An 18,597-nucleotide genomic window follows, 5' to 3' on the forward strand; every position below is an offset into this window, starting at 1 on the left:
AATTTTACTATTATCTTATCTTATACATTCGTTTATTTTATTATATTTTGAATAATTCTGAGAATAAATCATTTTCCCCATTGTTGCAATAAAAATTTTGAGAATAAATTAAAAATGAGTCATCAAAGTTATATAATAATAAAATGATCGATAGTTAATGATTTATAATCAACAATTCTTCAAATTGTTATTATTATTATTATGTTTAAATACTAATATATTATAGATTGATCACTAAAAAGTATAGTTAGATCTACCAGTTTTAATTAAAAGAAAAGTACAACAAAAAAGTATGTAGTTGTTATATCACACACAAATAAAAATGAATTTTTTTTGTTTTTGTTTTTTTTTTTTTTTTTGAAATTAAAAATGTTCACAAAAGGTGGGATCGGTTGTTTTAATCATAGTTTGACTTCTTAAAACTTATTGATGTTTTCAAAATTATTTAAAAACCAACAACTTCAAATACAACAACAACAACAACCACTGTTAACACTACTTCTAAAACAACAACAACAACAACAACAATATAAAAATATATATTTTAATATTACAAATAGATTAAGTAATAATATTAACTTAATTAGATTTAATAGCATCAGTAACAGTAATAATATTGTATTTCATTGTCAGTCTTTTATTAATAATAGCAATAGCAATAGGAAAATGTCAATAAGTACCACACCAACTACAAAAGAACCAAACGTACGTGCAGGTGTTGAAGACCTCATGAAGCGTCGTTTCTTCATCACTCCAGCCTTCCAGATCTATGGAGGTGTCGCTGGTCTCTACGATTACGGACCTCCAGGTTGTGCCATCAAGGCAAATCTCATCAATTTCTGGCGTCAACACTTTGCTTTGAACGAAGACATGTTGGAAGTCGACTGTACCGCATTGACACCAGAGATCGTTTTAAAGTTTGTATTCACATGAAAGCTGCTGCTGGTTATTATTATTATTACTGATTGTACGTAAACTAACCTATCCTAAATAAAATCTATAGGACATCAGGACATGTTGCCAAGTTTGCTGATTTCATGGTTAAGGATGAAGTCACTGGAATGTGTTACCGTGCCGACCATATCTTGGAGGCTCACGTCGAGAAGCTTCTGGAAGGAAAGGACGTCAACGAAGAGAAGAAGGCCGAATACAAGCACGTTTTGGCACGTGCTGGTGATGCCGGACAAGAGGAGTTGCATCAGATGTTGGTTAAATACGGAGTCAAGTCACCAGACACTGGAAATGCCATCTCCGCACCATATCCATTCAACTTGATGTTCCAAACACAAATCGGTCCATCCGGTCAGTTGCTCGGATACCTCCGTCCAGAGACTGCCCAGGGTATCTTTGTCAACTTCCGTCGTCTTCTCGACTTCAACGGAAGTCGTTTGCCTTTTGCCGCCGCACAAATCGGTAATTCCTTCCGTAACGAAATCGCACCGCGTTCTGGATTGTTGCGTGTTCGTGAGTTCACAATGGCCGAGATCGAACACTTTGTACACCCCGATCGTAAGGCTCACCCCAAGTTTTGTGATGTCGCCACTCTCAAGACCAACCTCCTCACTGCCGAGGCACAGGGTACCACCAAGATGGTCGTCGAAATGAACTTTGGAGAAGCCGTTGCCAAGGGAATCATTAACAACGAGACACTCGCCTACTTTATGGCACGTACTCAGCTGTTCTTGCACACCGTCGGTATCAAGCCAGAGCGTATGAGATTCCGTCAGCATCAATCCAACGAGATGGCACATTACGCTGCCGATTGTTGGGACGCTGAAATCCACACTTCCTACGGTTGGGTCGAGTGCGTTGGACATGCCGATCGTTCATGCTACGATCTCAAGGTTCACTCTGAGAAATCTCAGGTACCATTGGTAGTCTTTGAGGAGTTCAAAGACGGTCCAAAGATGGTCGACACCATCGACGTCAAGATGAACAAAGGTTTGATGGGTAAGACTTTCAAGGCAACCGCCAAAGAACCAATGGATTTCTTGGATTCACTTTCCAACGATTTTGAAGCAGGTTTAACATTCAAAGAGAGATTGGACACTGATGGGTATGTTTGTTGTTATAATATATATATATAACATGTTTCAATTACACTCAATACTAATTTTGATTTCGTTATTCCATTAATCTTTAAAGACAAGCTGTTATAAATGTTAATACCAATCAATATACTATTACAAAGGAAATGGTTACTTTGACAAAGACACAAAAGAAGATCAGTGGAGAGAGCTATCAACCACATGTTATCGAACCATCGTTTGGTTTGGGTAGAATCATCTACTCGTTGATTGAACACGCATATTGGGTACGTGAAGGAGACGAACAAAGATGTGTTTTGTCTTTGCCAGCTATCATCGCTCCAGTCAAGGCATCGATTCTCCCATTGATTGGAAATGCCGAGTTGGCTCCATTCGTTCATCGTATCAATCGTTTGTTGAAGGAAGCCGGTATTTCATGCAAGGTCGACGACTCTGGTTCCGCCATCGGACGTCGTTACGCCCGTACCGACGAAATCGGTATTCCATTCGGTATCACCATCGATTTCGACACCCTCAAGGACGACACTGTCACATTGCGTGAACGTGACACCACCAAACAAGTACGTATCCCAATTTCAGATGTCACTCAAACTCTCAAGCAACTCTGTGAGAACAACAGCACCTGGCAAGATGTCGTTACCAAGTTCCCAGCTTTCGAATCAAATTAAACAACTTTAAAAAATTTACAAAACGACATATCTCAGAGATCCCCTTTAAATTTTCATAATGGAAATAATAAAACAAAACATATAAAATACATAAATTAAATTTATTTATTAATTACAATCATAACTAAACAAAAAAAAAAAACTATTTAATTAATTTTAAAAAATCCAAAACTTAAACTTCAACTCTAACTACTGTCAATGATTATTTGTTTTTTGTTTATAGTAAAAGTATGATTTTTTATAATAAAGATCAACTTCATATCGATATGTTTGTTGTTTTTTGTATAATATTAATATTTTGGAGCTTTAGTATTGGAAATCTCATGAGGTATAGGTTATATCTTCGAAGAATACTTTGCTTTATTTTACAAATTATTATAATCTTCAAACCTCTAAAAATTTTAATAATTTTTAATTTTTCAGTTATTGATCTTTTAAAACCGATCCAATAAAAAAATAGATGTAATATGATTGATAATAGCCAGTTTATTTATTAAATTTTAAAAATTAACTTTTTTTTAGCAGTTGGTCTTTTTTTTTTAAAAAATTAATTTTTTTTTTGAAGAGCTGCAAGTTGGATGTCCAACGGAATTTTGTTTTTGACATTTGAAATCTTAATTTGGCAAATTTGGTCAATCGAGCCCAAGTTTTTTTTTTAATTTAAAAAAAAAAAAACGAATATTGATTTTTTTGAATCAACATATCTTTAAACAATTTGAAATCATTGATATGTTTCATAATAGTGATTTTTTAGATCAGAATAGGCACATTGAGGTTTTTTGAAGCTCTCACCTCCCCCTCATTGCGAATGTCCTTTTGAACATAACATGGCAAGGTTTTTTAAATTAAAGTCTTTTTCAATTCTTTCGGTACAAGTCAAATTAACCATATGTTGTCCAGTAATCTTTTTTACTTTTCAAATGAAAAATAAAACTATTTTTTTTTAATTTTCTTTTTTAATAAACTTAGGTGCCCTTCCTATAAATTTAATGTTTGCTCAATGGATCAAGTCATTAGTTAAATTCTTAAACAAAACAACAACAATAACTACAACAAGTATCTATTTATTCTTAAAATAATAATTCGAAATCATGAAAATTCTGTATAGCATTTTATTGCTAGTAAGCACCTTAGGCCTGATACATGGATCCGTAGACTTGGGAGAATGTTTTCCCTCTAGATCCACTTGGTATGAAGCCATCGAACATGGTAACTGTGGATATGGTCCACTCTTAGGTCCAACTGGTCCTGGAAATCAATTTATTGCTGCTGCTGCCACTGTTTTATATAATGGTTCCTATGCATGTGGAACTTGTTACGAAAGTAGATGGTCCAATGGGTAAACAAGTTGTAACAGTATGTATATTAAATTTTTATCAAAAAAAATTTGAATAAATATTAATTATTTGTCTTTTAAATAAAATAGATTGTTGATCAATGTCCAGATCCAGGATGGTGTGATACTTCTTTCCCACATTTGGATCTTAGTCCAATGAGTTTTGATAAAGTTGGTGGTCCAGATTTGGGTGTTGTCATGACTTCCGCCAAGAAGGTTTCCTGTGACTATGTAGTTGGAAATATCAAGTTGTTCATGAAGGATGCCGCCACCTCCACTCAGTGGTTCGAATTTATGATTTTCAATCATAGAACCGGTTTGGATCATGTTATCATTCAAACTGCCGACGGCATTGAAATCAATCTTCCACGTACCACTTACAACTACTGGAGCTACAACGGTGACAAGGGTCAAGTGAAATTCCCAATTGTCGCTCAGGTCTACGATCAATACGGTAGTCGTGTCGATGTCTATGTCCAAGCATTCACCGGTGCTGTCACTTCACTCGGACAAGGCCAATTCCCAGAGCCAGTCACCAGCTTCGCCAACGATACCTGTCAATCGCCGTTCCCAGTCGACTCTAACGGTAATGTCTACCAAAACGGTTTGGTAACACCTTTGAATGTCAAGAATCCAAACCTCGGATGGGCAGACTGGAGCTACAGTGCCACTATCAACTGGTGTGAGAAGACCACCAGCGGTGCCACCGCCAACTCCTCATGTGTTGTATCCGCAACCATCTCACCGGGTGGAGCCATTCAGATCGGAACCATGTTGCCAGTCAAATGGGAAGGTATCTTCACCGGTTTGGAATTCTACGTCAGAGCCAACCAACCATTCACCGGATTGGCTGTCGGTTATGGCAGTTCTTTAGTGGCCACTCCAGTCACCTCCTCCTGGACTAAATTCACCTACACAATGGCTCAGATCGGTGCACCAGCAGACATCGGTAAACCAGCTCATTTAGATTTCAGAAACCCAACCAATTCACCATTCTCTCTTCAAATTGATGGAATTAAGTTTACCACAAATTAAAAAAAAAATAAATAAAAAAACATGTAAATAAAACATTAAAATTAAATTAACATTAAAGTTAGATTCTTTTTTTTTTTTGTTTTTTTTCGTAACACTTGGAAAAAAAATGATGACAACAAATTTTGTAAAATTTATGCAGCTAAGATATATCTCGATTTTCTGAAGTAAAATAAGATTTTTGCAATTGTTGTAAAAAACACAAATTTTTGGTACCCAAAATATCTTTTTAAAGACTCTGTGATCAACCAGATCATCAAAAGAATTTTAAATTTCATTCATTTTTTTATTTTATTTTTATCTCTTTGATATATATATATTTATTTGTAAATAGAAAAATGTATAGAAAATTGATATCTTTAATATTAGTAGTAACATTCTTTTCAGTTGTAGTATACTCAAGAGATCCTATCTACTTGTGTGCTGGAAGAGAAAATAAACATCCCATTTGGACTGAACAACCTGTCTATCAGGCTCAAGTTCCAAATGGTATTCTCTATACGACAGGACCTGTCAATCATACGGTTTCTGTGCTCCACTTGAGTGGAACACCCTACCAGATGGGTTTGGCACATGGACAACTGCTAAAAGAACAGGTTCAAAAGATGGTTCCACAATTTCTAGTGTTTGGTGAAGAGGCGATCCAAGAAATGCTGGGAAAGATCACTCACATCCTGCCGAAAACCATCGTTGAAATCATCGATAAGTTTGGACTGCACGTTGCACTCGACTTTGTCGCCGACGAAAATAAACAGTACGTGCCAGCCGAGTTCTTTGAGGAACTCCAAGGTTTGGCAGACGGTAGCGGTGTCGACTACAAAGATCTACTGCGTGTCCACATGTTCCCAGAGCTGGTCCGTGCCAGCTGCTCGATTGTCGGAGTCTGGGGAGAAAATACTAATGACGCGCGACTCTTGCAACTTCGTGCACTCGACTGGGGATTGCAAAGTCCGCTCAACAGTTTCCCAGCTTACATAGTCTATCACCCCAACCAAGGAAATGGAAATCCCTACGCAATTCTCGGTTGGTCCGGATTCCTCGGTGCTCTCACTGGATACTCGCAATACGTAGGTGTCTCTGAGAAGGTTTGGTTGGCATACAACGGAACCTACACCTACCGTGGAACTCCATTCTACTTGGTGATGAAGCAGATTCTCCAGTACGATTCCACTATCGACGAAGCAATCAACAGAGTGTACAACGCCAAGCGAACATGTGCAATCTTCATGGGAATCGGTTCAAACTCGACAAACACCGCAGTCATTCTCGAATACTCGTTGGATCGTGTCAATATCTTTAGTGACACCGTTAAATTCCCGGGATTCGCACAGACACCTGTTGAACACCCGCTCATTCCACAGATGGTCTATGTCGATAAGCATAGACAACCGTCGAACGATCCATGTATGGCTAGTTACTTGATTCAAGCTAGCAACATGACAGCTCAGTCGATTATCCAACTGTGTGCATATCAACAAACTGGAGATCTCCATATTGCAGTTTATGACTACCAAGCGAATCAAGTATACATCTCCGTTGCCAGCACCAACTTCGAATTCCCATACAAGAGTGGTCAAGTTTCACCCTCCTTTGCCAATCAATTCATTCAATTAGATATGAACACTCAATTTTCACTTCAAGTAAATAGAGATTATTGAATCGATCAATAAATAAAAATTATTTATATTATATATTTATGAAAATATGATAGTTTATTTGTACATTTAATATTATTTTAATTTGGAATAAGATATATGGTAATTAATTAATATATTCTAACTTATTAAATGATTAACTTGTTACTTTTAATTTAAATTTCAATTGTGTTAGATGTTGATGCTGTCTATGGTTATAGTTATTGTTGTGAAGGTGAAGATGGTGTTGTAATAGATGGTGATTGAAGTTGTTGTTGCTGCAGCTGTTGCTGTTGTAATAACTGTTGTTGTTGTAATAGAAACTGTTGTTGTGATTTTAATTGTAATAGCTGTTGTTGTTGTTGTTGTTGCTGTGGTGACATTCTGTGCATTGGATTGGAACCAGCCATATTAATAGAGGATGAAGGTGATGAAGATAATGGTGGTGTCATCGATGCTGACAATGCAGAACTATTACTATTACTATTATTAACGGTAGATGTTGAGGTAGAAGAAGAACCAGTTAAAGTAGGAGTTGCAGGTGTAAAAGATGCAGATAAAGAATTATTTGGTATTTGTGTTGGAGGAGATGTAGTTGACGTTGTTGAAGTTGATGATAATGTTGATGATACATTATTAAAATTATTACTTATATTGTTATTATTTATTATACTATTGTTGTTGTTAATTGACAAACCAGCAAAATCATTTAGATAAGATACATCAATATAACCCTTCTTCTTTTCATATTCAATTGCGAGTTGCATCAACTTTGGAATAAGACCCGAACAAATAGTGTAGTGTTGATGAAAATTCATACTATTGTAAGATTCACCACATATGATACAGATATTATTGGAACCTAGAATCCGATCGTAGATTTTCAAAAATCTACCTTTAAGCATTGTATTTCTAAAATCATCTACTACTCTCTCATTATTATTATTATTATTATTATTTGTACTAGTATTAACAATATTATTTTGTTGTTGTTGTTGTTGCTGATCCATTTCCATTAGCTAACAAACTAAAACGTTTACTTATTATTATCTTATAAATCTTATATATAATAAATAAAAATGTAATGAAAATATGATTGTCTTAATTAATCAAAATAAATAAACAAATTTGTTGGTGATTTAAATAAATATTATAAGCGACATGTAACCAGGTCATCAGCAATGATTCGAAGAATTGTCAGAAAACAAATTTTTTTTGTTTTTTTTTACTAAAAAAGGATAAATTTTTATATTTACACTTGATTTGCTTTTATTATAGAATAATACATGTATTTTAATTGATTATTTGTTTGTTTTGTTTTGTTTTAGTTGATGTTCTTGTGTTTTTTTATGTTTTTTTACATTTCAGCTAAAATTTTAGTTGCTGATTCTTTTTCTTCTACCAATTCTTTGGTGGTGAGATCGATCTTTTCACGTGTGTATTGGTCGATTGGTAGACCTTGTACGATGGAATAGACACCGTTCTTGATTGTCACTGGATAGGAGAAGATTACACCGACTGGCACACCGTAGGATCCGTCAGAGTGCACACCCATCGAGACGTACTCTCCCTCTGGTGTTCCGAGTGCCCAGTCGTGCATGTGGTCGGTGATTGCCTTGGCTGCAGAGGCGGCAGACGACAGCTTTCTCGCTGAGATAACAGCGGCACCACGCACCTGAACGGTCGATACGAAATCACCTTGCAGCCATGCCTCGTTCTTGATGACGTTGGCAATGGTTGCTTTGCCGGTGGGCAAATTGATATATCCGCAGCGGGTGTCCGGGTAGATGGTGAGCGAGTGATTTCCCCAGACAATGATGTTGTGCACGTCCTTGACGTTGACGTTGGCTTTCATGGCGATCTGAGCTTTGGCACGGTTGTGGTCGAGACGTGTCAAACAGCTGAAGTTCTCGGGTGGAATGTTTGGTGCGTTGAGCAGTGCGATGAGCGCGTTGGTGTTGGCTGGGTTGGCCACGACCAACACCTTGACGGTCTTCTTGGCGTAGTCGTTCAGTGCTTTGCCTTGGACTTTGAAAATGGCGGCGTTCGCACGCAACAAGTCGACACGTTGCATTCCTTCCTTACGTGGCATTCCACCGACTAGTACGGCGTAGTCGACATTGGTGAACGCTGTCTTTGGATCTGAGGTGATAACGATCTCCTGTACCAATGGATAGCATGAATCTTCGATCTCCATTTTCAAACCCTTCAAACCTTCCAACATTGGTTCGATATCCATCAGCACGACACGAACTTTCTGTTCGGTACCAAACATATCTCCTCTAATGATATTGAACACCAATGAATATCCAATTTGTCCTGCTGCACCAGTTACAACAATACTAATAAAATCATTTGAACTCATCTTTTCTAGTTTGATATATGTAAAATGTATATAGATAAATAGTATATATTATTAATTAATTAATTAAAAGTAAGAATATAAAAAATGTAATTTATAAAAAATGTATAAAGAAATTTATTGTTGGAATAATGTTAAGTTAACAATGAAAAATGATAAAGAGTAAAAGTCAAACACAAATAATTATTAAAAATTTAAAATTGATTATTGGTTTTGTGGGGATTAATAAAGGGTGGTGTGTAATCAATAACCAAAGAAAGATGTGAACATCGCAAACCACTACTAGGTTTTTGGGCTACATAACAAACTTTATTAAAAAAATAATTTAAATCAAAAATATCAACATCTCACCATAATTTAAATAGAAATTAATCAAAATTGGTGTGTGGTGAGTCTGGTGCTTGAAACCATCAAAAGCCCAAAACCATAAAAATTTGTGCTTTTTTTTTTAGTACCAGGCAATCTTATGAACATCATTTGCCTTATTTTTTATTTTTTTTGAATGTTTCATTTTTATTTATTTATTTCCCAAATGATACTTTTTTCTTATGTGATGTCAATACACATCAAGTCTCATTTTATTTTTTAAACTTCTGGACTTTGATGATTTACTCGATACAGCAACATCGTCACCAACAAGCGACGTTGAAAATCTTTTTGCGACATTCCACATTTTGATAGCATTGTCTTTTATCATATTATTCATTGATTTTATATTTGCTCTAATATTATTATTGTTATTATTATTGTTATTGTTATTGTTATTGTTATTGTTATTGTTATTGTTATTGTTATTGTTATTGTTATTGTTATTGTTATTGTTATATGAAGGTGAAGAAGAAGAAGAAGATTGAAGTAAAGATAAATGGTGGTCACATAACTTTATCAGGTAATTAGATAGTAACTTATCGTTTGCTCTACTGATTGGCTCGTCTTTGTAGAAAACATTTAAATGCTTCTCTGCATGCAACTCTATTTCATTCATGAACAACACTCTAAGTACAGCCAAGTAATTCCATGTAAATGGTAAAGTAGAATCATTTACCAATTCAAATTTACTAAACAATTGTTTGAATTTTTATGTTAGTTATGAGTTTGTTAGTAATGTGCTGTGTTTGTTGTTTGTTTGTTTGTTTATTTATTATAAAGATTATCTTTATAATACGCTACCTTTGAATTGTTAAACCATTAGCAAATAATATTTCTTTCTTTCTTTCAAGTAACTTTTCAAATTCTTTCTTCTCTTTGTCGGTTGCTGATTTCGAAGTTATCTTTATCAATTCGATGGGTATTGCTGTGTCAGAAGGTATGACAATCGAATCTAATGGGTTGTTATCGATGGCGAAACCATAGAAGTGCAACAGTGTAGCATTCGAATGATTACCATACGATATATAAACTTGTTCGTTCTTCTTAAACTCTGTTCCTGTAAACACTTGAAAGCATCTCTCTTCATCGTTGAACACAGCTCTAGTCACAACATCATAACGATGATTAAATAAATCTGCCATCGGTACTAAACATGAATTATCATGTGATTTCCTATTATTACTACTACTATTATTATTATTATTATTACTATTACTATATTTCCTTTTATTATTATTATTATTATTATTAACATAGTTATTATTATTAAAATAATATGTTCTTGTTTGTATTACTGCCCATGCCCATTTAAAATTATCTAAATTAGTTAAGTTTTGTTTTATCTCTTTAAGTAAAGTAAAACTATCTATACTATTATTATTATTATTATTATTGTTATTACTAATATTGCTATTGTTATTATTGTCTATATTAAAATGATTATCTATGATATCTATAAAACTATTATAGGATTGTAGCAATTCATGTTTAAGTTTGTATGCCTCTTCTTTGTAGTATGGGTAGGTAAGATCTTCGATTTCCTCGTCGGTGTACATAGATGATGTGTCATACTGCTGAGGTATATCATTGAGATAGCGATACCACTTTGATTTCTCACCGATAGCTTTCTCTACATTGATATGAAATATCAATCTCTGAACATTATCCAATAGATCCAATACTTTATCAATACAACTCTAAAAAGTATATAAAATATCAATTAATCAGTCAGTCAGTCAGTCAATCAATCAATCAATCAATAAATAAATAAATAAATCAATTTATATATATATATTAACATACTAATGATAAGAGTTGCTCGGATACTGGTTTATTGATATGAATTAGCAATGACTCTGGTACAGAGACCAACAATGAACCTGCAGCAATATCATTGATAGCTCTTACCGATTGACCACTAGTATTATCTTGATAGATTTCGAGGTGATCGTTCCACACTATGCCATTTTCTTTGCTCCACTCTAACATCTTTTTAAGAACTAAAAAATTTTTTTTTTTTTTTTATAACAGACACGAAGAAGAAACAAGCTCGTTTTTTCACGAATATTTCTATATTGGTTATGATTATTTTTAATAAAATCTTCTCTTTAAAGAGAAGAACAATTTTAAAATATTTTAAGAATCAGGTTTTTAATTAATTGAAAGGGTTTCCTTTTTTTTTCTATATGTTAAAATCTTGTATTTAAATACAACCAGAGTGGATATAAAAGCGATTTCCCAACATTTCTTCACAAATATTTCAATATGTGGAGCTGTTGAATTTTGTTACTTTTTCACCTGGGAGAAAAAAGTTAAATTTATCTTCTTGGTTTAAAAAAATTAATTTAAATAGGGTTATTTTTATTATTTTAATTACATATAAAACTTTGGGTTAGATATGTGTTTTTTTTCGTTTAGTTTGTTTTTTTTTGTGCGTTGAAAAATTTTTAACAAATGTATTACAAACAATTTAATCATACATTTACTTTTATTTAAAAAAATAATAATTTGTTGAAAATAGAAAGTTAGGATTTTTTGTTAGTTAAAAATGTTCTCATCAGAATCAGGTAAGTAAGATTAGTATTAATTTTCAAATCTCATTTTTAATTATTTAATCCATTTGGTAGGCTCAAATATTTGTTCATTATGCTCTAATGCATTGGAATGTGGAGAAAAAAGGTACAGGTGTTCAGAATGTAGTGATATAAAATTTTGTGAGGAATGTTATCACTCTCCAAAATCAATTGAATTTCATACTGATAAAGCTATCTTACCTCATCATTGTACAATTGAGACAAGTATATTTAAATACTAAATTAAATGAGTTAATTACTCTTTTCTTAAATAATCACAATTTTTTTAATTTGAGCATAGAAACTGATAGTGAATATTTACAATCCAATGAATCTGACAGATTTTATCAATGTTTTGAGAATGCATTCAATAGTTTTTCTCACAGGAATTGTATTGGTGTAAGACCTGTTGCAAATGAGCCAACTGTAAATTGGTTGACATTTAAAGATGTTTATCAAAATTCTGAAATGTTTGGATCTGCTTTAAAACTAAATGTTAAAGTAAATATTAAAAATATCTTATGTCTTTATTTTAATTATTAAAATTTTATTTTAATTTTTTACAGTATGAATCAAGAGTTGGAATAATGCTCAATAATGTTCCTGAATGGTATTTTGTAGAATTTGGATGTCTATTTTATGGATACACTCTTATTCCTATCAATCATTATATCAGTATGTTCAATAAAAAATATTGTTTTATTTAATTTGATTACTAATTATTAATAAAATTACAGATAATGATCAATTATTGAATATCCTTAAGATTGGAGAACCAACAATTCTTGTGGTTTCAAAGATAACATTTCCAAAATTACTAAATGTGATAAACAACTATTCAAACTTAACATTGATCATACATGTTGGTGATGATTATGATCAAAATTTGAAAAATCAACTTCCACAACAAATCAAATTCAAATTATATTCTGAATTCTTATCTACTGTTTCTGAAATTGCTCCACATTCACCATTGATCAATGGTATTTTATCAGTTGGTAAGTATAAATCTTTTTCAATATTTTATTTTTAAATTACTATTTAAAATAATATATTATCATTTATTAAAAAAGTATTTTCAACTGGTAGTACTGGTATTCCAAAAGGAGAGATATGCAAAGATAGAGATACTACCAATTGGTTAAAAACTTATGCTTCATATAAAAAATGTCCTATTTCTATCAGTTATCTTTCTCTTTGTAAGTTAGAATCTGTTTTATTTATTGATTAAATTGAGAAATATAACTGATCTTTTAAAATAGCTCATACACAAAGGTTAATGGATTTAACTAGCATATTTCTTGGAGGTAGATTCTTAATTTACTCTTTGGGTACAGAGATAGAACCATTTATTAAAGAGTGTTCAATGGTTAGACCAACATATTTCTGGAATTTCCCAACGTAATTACAATTATTTTTTTTATTATATCTATTTTTATTAATTAATATTTCATAATAGATTTTATAATCAAATATATTCAATGTATCAAAGAAGATTAGAAATATTAAAGAAAGAACAACCAAATCTTTCAAATGATGAAGTTGATTCAAAAGCAATTAGAGAAACAACAAATGTTTTTGGAGATAGAATTCAACATATATCAACAAGAGGTGCTAAAACAGCTCCACATATAGAAATATTTTTGAAGAAATGTTGGGGAAATCGCTTTTATAACAACTATGGTTGTACAGAATCATATGCCATTGCATCTAATGGTAGAATTAGAAGTGATGTGGAATATAAAATCAATGCAATACCTGGTTTCAGAGATGATAGTCTATATCCAGTTGGGGAATTAATTGTCAAATCACCAAGAACTATTGAAGGTTATATCAACAAAGATGGTTCAAATGAAAAGAATTTCAGAAATGGATGGTATGTCACTGGTGATATCGTTGAAGAATATGAACCTGGAGTCATTAGAATCCTTGAGAGAGTTAGTTACTCTTTCAAATCATCATTTGGAAGATTTATATCGTAAGTTTTACTTTTTTATTACAATTTTAAATGAAAATTAATTATTAATTTTAAAACCTTGATACAGACCCGAAATCATTGAATCAAATTTTTATTCATCATCTTTGATTAGAAATATATTCATTTATGGAACATCATTACATCCATTTTTGGTTGGAATAGTTGTACCTTCTCAATTGGCTTTGGAGAGATTCAATCTAACATATGATCAATCAAATATTGATCAACATCAAGATCTGAAAGAATCTATCATCAATGAAATAAATATCATATCAAAACAAAAGAATGTATGTAAAATTAAAAAAACAACCAGGATTTAACTTTTTTCTAATATATAAATTTAATAGATTATATTTTGGGAAATTCCAAAGGCAATAAAATTGGATAATACCATTTGGACTGTTTATAATCATCTTTTAAATGGATCTTTCAAATTCGATCGAAAAGAAATCACAAAATACTATCAAAAATCTTTGGATCAATTATTATCAGGTATAAATGAAAATGGTAGTTCATTCTTCTAAATAAATTAACTTTTTTATAAAATCTATCTTTAATAAAACTTTATTATTGAACCCTTAATCGAGGTTTTTTTATATGAAGAAATAAATACACATTAATTTGTTCTATTATGTATTTTTTTTTTTTGTCTTATTAAAATATTGATTGTTTTACATATTAAAACAAATAACTGTGGTGTGTTTTATTTTTTAAGGAATAATTATTTTTTTATCTTACAGAGTGATGTTACAATTTGAATGTCTATTTTATACACTCTTATTCCTATCAAATGAAACAGTTACATTCTACAACTTGTCACCTGTCATTGATTCACCTTAGTACTTCCAACAAGTGAATCAATGACAAAAGAAAATTATTCCATTTCATATTTAATGTTCGTAAACATACTGGGAGAAAACAATCGGTTATCGATCATTCTTCCTTCTTGTTTATCTTTAAGATTTGTATACGTTTTAGGGTGATAGTGCATTGATTGATATGACAGATAAATATATAAGATTAATGATTTGATTTTAGTTTAAATAATTGTATTTAGACTCACTGAAATCTATATACCGAGTAATTGGACTGACTCTTCTGAAAAACAAACAAACCATTCGACTTCGCAAATGGTGATCAATATCAAGAAGACAACTGCTTAAAATTTGTAGAATCAAGAGGTTAAATTGATGGTAGACCAAAATAAAAATAATTATTACAAAAGATTAAAATAAAAAAACAATAAATAATAAAATAAAAATAAAATAAGAACTTTGCCCAATACTACAAACTTTTTTCTAAAAAAATATCTTTTTGTTTTTTTTTTGATTTATACTCTGAAAAACATCCAGTAACATTGAACAACATCGAATTTTTTAACCACACCCAACCCAAAGTCTTAAAGTATGGATTTGTTTATTGTTAAATAACTTATTTCTTTTCTGTTGCTACACTCTGCCAAAAAGAAAATTTTTTTTGTTTATTATTTTATTTTAGTGTCACCAAAATTGGAGTAGACATTTCCAAACAAAACTATCCATTTTAAAGAAAATTTATTTTTTTAAACATAATAAAGAATATATAAAACAATTCTTATGAATATTAAATTATTATCTTTCTTCTAAATCAATTATTATTTTATTTTTATAGAATAGGAAATAATTTTAACTCATACAATTACAAAAGTACCCTACTGTTTTTTTTTTTTTTTGGATTCATATTTTTAATATTATTATTATTACAGATTTGTTATTTATTAAATTTAAATTATTAATTATTATATAAAGGTAAGTTACAAGAGATCGTTTGGCATTAATAAATATTATATGGGGGTCGGACTTATATTATTATTATTAGATTTCAATTTTACTGGAATTTTGGTGATTTGGCAAAGAATGAAGAGATGATGGCAATGAAACCGGCGGCAGAGAAACCAACACCGGCAATCCAGAAGAAACCTTGATGGATGTCACCTTGGGCGGCAAAGTTGTCCATGACACGACCAAGACCGAATGAGAGGAGCGAAATGATGACGGCGTAAGTTGTGAAGAGGAAACCAAGGACTGATGCCAATGGTGATCCAGTTGGTGGATCGTCTTCGTCGGCAACGTCGTCGTCCTTCTTTACCATCTTACCGCTACCCTTCTTATCACCCATTTCTTCGTCGATTTCCTTGTCAATGTCGTCGGCCTCTGAGAGATCCTCCTTGTCGAGAGCGATCTCCTCCAAACGATCTTGACGAGCGGCAGCCTCAAAGTTGTCGTTGGCATTGACATTCAATGGGAACGACGATTGGAGGAACGAAAGAATCGATACGTCACCGGCTGCCCACGAACTAGAGACAAAGATCCAGCATGGAATGAGAGTGGCGGCGACATGGATTGGAACACCTGATGGTGGGTAAACCAACACCCAAACAATAGAGCAGCAAAGACCGTCGACACGTACCCACCACATTGGATTCTTGACGTATTTACCGAATTTGACGACGGCAAGCGCACCGCACAACTCACCAAAGTTGGAACCTCCAGTCAAGATACCCGAGAGTGAACCGTCGTGGAGAATCTTCTTGGCAAACACAGAGAAGAGGACATTCTCCAAGATTCTGTGGAGAACTTGTGGAATGACGTAGGTTGGGATAACCCACCAGTAGTCTTTGGTGAGGATGTAACGTGCTCCACGACCAACGGTCTTGCAGTAATTGAGTGATTCCTCCTTGATGCTAATGAGGATACCAACCAAAGCGTTGTGTTTTGGTTTTGGTTCGTTGGAGATTTCCTTGACCGCTGGGAATGGCTCCGTGATGGTGAAGGCAATGATACTGGCAACCAAGAAGAAGGGTGGCATCAAAAACATTGAGTAGATGGGACCGAAGAACTTGATGAGTGGGGTCGAGAGGAAGGCACCGGAAGTACCTGATACTTCGTAGAAAACGTGGACGAGACCGTTCATTTTGGAGAGTGCATCGTTGTCGTTTCCGAGGATCTGACGTGGAATCAACTTACGACTGACTTCGATCATACCCAAACTCAAACCCATGACAATATAGACAACTGTGATCAACCATTTATCCCATCCACCGAGTTCAGTACGAGTACCTTTGTAACCGGCTTCCAAAAGGATAATGAAAGAGATGACGGCAAACATGAACAAAAATACAATTGAAGTGACTCTGGATGCTCTGAATTTTCTAATGAATGGTCCAACCATAATAGATCCAACAGACTAAAAAAAAGGTGTTAGAAAATATTATATTTATAATGAGATTGATTATCAACACTTACTTGCATCAAAAAGTATACAATATTCATAACTGCTAAAAGAGTGACACCATAGCTGTCGAATTTAGTTAGCACGTATAGACCGAGTGCTGGTGAAAGAGTTTCGAAAGCGAATTTGAAGAACATACTCATCAGGATGAGACGAGTTTCATTGATGTGATCTTCGGTGTAGAACTTTGGGTTGAAACGAGAGTGCTTTGGAACTTCATCTTTAAGCTTTGGTTTGTAGTCGTCCTTTTTTACAATCTGGACGTCGCTGCTATTTTTTTGATCGTTGTCGAAGCTGTTGTCAATACTAGAAGTGGATGGCTCGGTATATGGAACTGAACTACCGAGGTTTTGGATTTCAATTTCGTCGTTACTATTATTTTGATTTTGGTGATCCATTGCTTGTTATTATTATTATAATAATTATTTATATTTTACTATAAAAACCAAAAAGTAATAATATTTTTTGAATGGGCTGATTTGTTGTTGTTTGTTTGTTTCTGACAATAACAATAATAATAATTGACTAATTAATAATTATTAAACTATTGGAGCTGGATTGTTAAGAATTAAATAATTATTTTAAAATATTCTTTTAAGATAATCAAATAAAAATTTATGACTACACTGGTGATTACTACTTTTTTTATAAATAGAATAGGAAGGTGTAATATGGAATGGATTTAAAAATAAAAACCAGAGGTGTTGCTGCAGATGTATCGTGTGAGCGAGTGGGGAATGAGTTTAATAATGAATTATATAACTTGGTGAAAATTATTAAGTTTTAAAATGAAAAAACGTGTGGTGGTGGTGATGATGGTGTTTGTGTTAATTGATTGATTAGTTATTAAATGCAGTGAGATGAATGTAATAATTATAGAGGGTGTGAGCTAAACAATTGACTTATAACAGTTAATTTAAAACAGTTATAAAAAAAAATGAAATTTAATAATAATTTGTTATTATTGGTGTGGAAGGAGGAACAGTGTAAACGATTATAATAATTAAATGAGAAATAGGGAACAAACAACAATTTAATAAATATATAATATGTTTAAAAATAAGAATAGAAAAAAAAAAAAAAGATATATAAAAATAATAGGAACAAATATATAAAAAATTAAATTAAAAATAATTTAGAAAATTAATTTAGGTTAATAATTCCAAATCAATAGTTGGCACTGAATTTGGAAAGAGTTGATAACCAAATGGTTTTGCTTTAAGCAGGCTGTGTGTTGTTGTTGGTTGTGGCAGCAGCAACAGTTGCTTTAAAAGACAATCGTTCGATTATGTGTACTCTTCAGGCGAAGCTAAGCTACTGCAGGGCA

The 18,597-nt window shown here is 32.7% G+C and overlaps 8 protein-coding genes across 8 annotated transcripts; 4 read left to right on the top strand and 4 right to left on the bottom strand.

Annotated features, from left to right (window-relative positions):
- Positions 1 to 143: 143 nt before the first annotated feature.
- glyS (glycyl-tRNA synthetase) lies at positions 144 to 2,716 on the top strand (the record flags this gene model as incomplete). Its single annotated transcript, XM_020575354.1, has 5 exons — positions 144 to 153; positions 588 to 618; positions 651 to 917; positions 1,004 to 2,056; positions 2,146 to 2,716. 5 exons carry the CDS (start codon positions 144 to 146, stop codon positions 2,714 to 2,716), a joined length of 1,932 nt encoding a protein of 643 aa, XP_020434874.1.
- Positions 2,717 to 2,946: 230 nt separating this feature from the next.
- Positions 2,947 to 5,087, top strand: expl2 (expansin-like protein; the record flags this gene model as incomplete). The annotated part of the gene is made up of 4 exons (XM_020575355.1): positions 2,947 to 2,984; positions 3,282 to 3,362; positions 3,843 to 4,017; positions 4,143 to 5,087. 4 exons carry the CDS (start codon positions 2,947 to 2,949, stop codon positions 5,085 to 5,087), a joined length of 1,239 nt encoding a protein of 412 aa, XP_020434875.1.
- A 335-nt stretch (positions 5,088 to 5,422) lies between these two features.
- Positions 5,423 to 6,742, top strand: PPL_04454 (uncharacterized protein; the record flags this gene model as incomplete). Its single annotated transcript, XM_020575356.1, has 2 exons — positions 5,423 to 5,573; positions 5,709 to 6,742. The coding sequence occupies 2 exons, from the start codon at positions 5,423 to 5,425 to the stop codon at positions 6,740 to 6,742; spliced, it is 1,185 nt and encodes a 394-aa protein (XP_020434876.1).
- Positions 6,743 to 6,939: 197 nt separating this feature from the next.
- PPL_04455 (uncharacterized protein) lies at positions 6,940 to 7,728 on the bottom strand (the record flags this gene model as incomplete). Its single annotated transcript, XM_020575357.1, has 1 exon — positions 6,940 to 7,728. The coding sequence occupies one exon, from the start codon at positions 7,726 to 7,728 to the stop codon at positions 6,940 to 6,942; it is 789 nt and encodes a 262-aa protein (XP_020434877.1).
- A 347-nt stretch (positions 7,729 to 8,075) lies between these two features.
- Positions 8,076 to 9,083, bottom strand: mdhC (malate dehydrogenase; the record flags this gene model as incomplete). The annotated part of the gene is made up of 1 exon (XM_020575358.1): positions 8,076 to 9,083. One exon carries the CDS (start codon positions 9,081 to 9,083, stop codon positions 8,076 to 8,078), a length of 1,008 nt encoding a protein of 335 aa, XP_020434878.1.
- Positions 9,084 to 9,274: 191 nt separating this feature from the next.
- Positions 9,275 to 11,438, bottom strand: PPL_04457 (SET domain-containing protein; the record flags this gene model as incomplete). The annotated part of the gene is made up of 5 exons (XM_020575359.1): positions 9,275 to 9,387; positions 9,693 to 10,138; positions 10,251 to 10,596; positions 10,633 to 11,146; positions 11,253 to 11,438. The coding sequence occupies 5 exons, from the start codon at positions 11,436 to 11,438 to the stop codon at positions 9,275 to 9,277; spliced, it is 1,605 nt and encodes a 534-aa protein (XP_020434879.1).
- Positions 11,439 to 11,997: 559 nt separating this feature from the next.
- On the top strand, positions 11,998 to 14,840 carry PPL_04458 (uncharacterized protein; the record flags this gene model as incomplete). The annotated part of the gene is made up of 11 exons (XM_020575360.1): positions 11,998 to 12,016; positions 12,077 to 12,247; positions 12,324 to 12,523; positions 12,589 to 12,697; positions 12,760 to 13,020; positions 13,096 to 13,221; positions 13,285 to 13,423; positions 13,482 to 14,000; positions 14,068 to 14,287; positions 14,348 to 14,507; positions 14,743 to 14,840. The coding sequence occupies 11 exons, from the start codon at positions 11,998 to 12,000 to the stop codon at positions 14,838 to 14,840; spliced, it is 2,022 nt and encodes a 673-aa protein (XP_020434880.1).
- A 1,026-nt stretch (positions 14,841 to 15,866) lies between these two features.
- Positions 15,867 to 17,668, bottom strand: PPL_04459 (uncharacterized protein; the record flags this gene model as incomplete). The annotated part of the gene is made up of 2 exons (XM_020575361.1): positions 15,867 to 17,225; positions 17,285 to 17,668. The coding sequence occupies 2 exons, from the start codon at positions 17,666 to 17,668 to the stop codon at positions 15,867 to 15,869; spliced, it is 1,743 nt and encodes a 580-aa protein (XP_020434881.1).
- Between the last annotated feature and the right edge of the window lie 929 nt (positions 17,669 to 18,597).

This window comes from Heterostelium album (assembly GCF_000004825.1).
Source record: "Heterostelium album PN500 unplaced genomic scaffold PPL_contig9, whole genome shotgun sequence".
NCBI classification, from domain to species: Eukaryota; Evosea; class Eumycetozoa; order Acytosteliales; family Acytosteliaceae; genus Heterostelium; species Heterostelium album.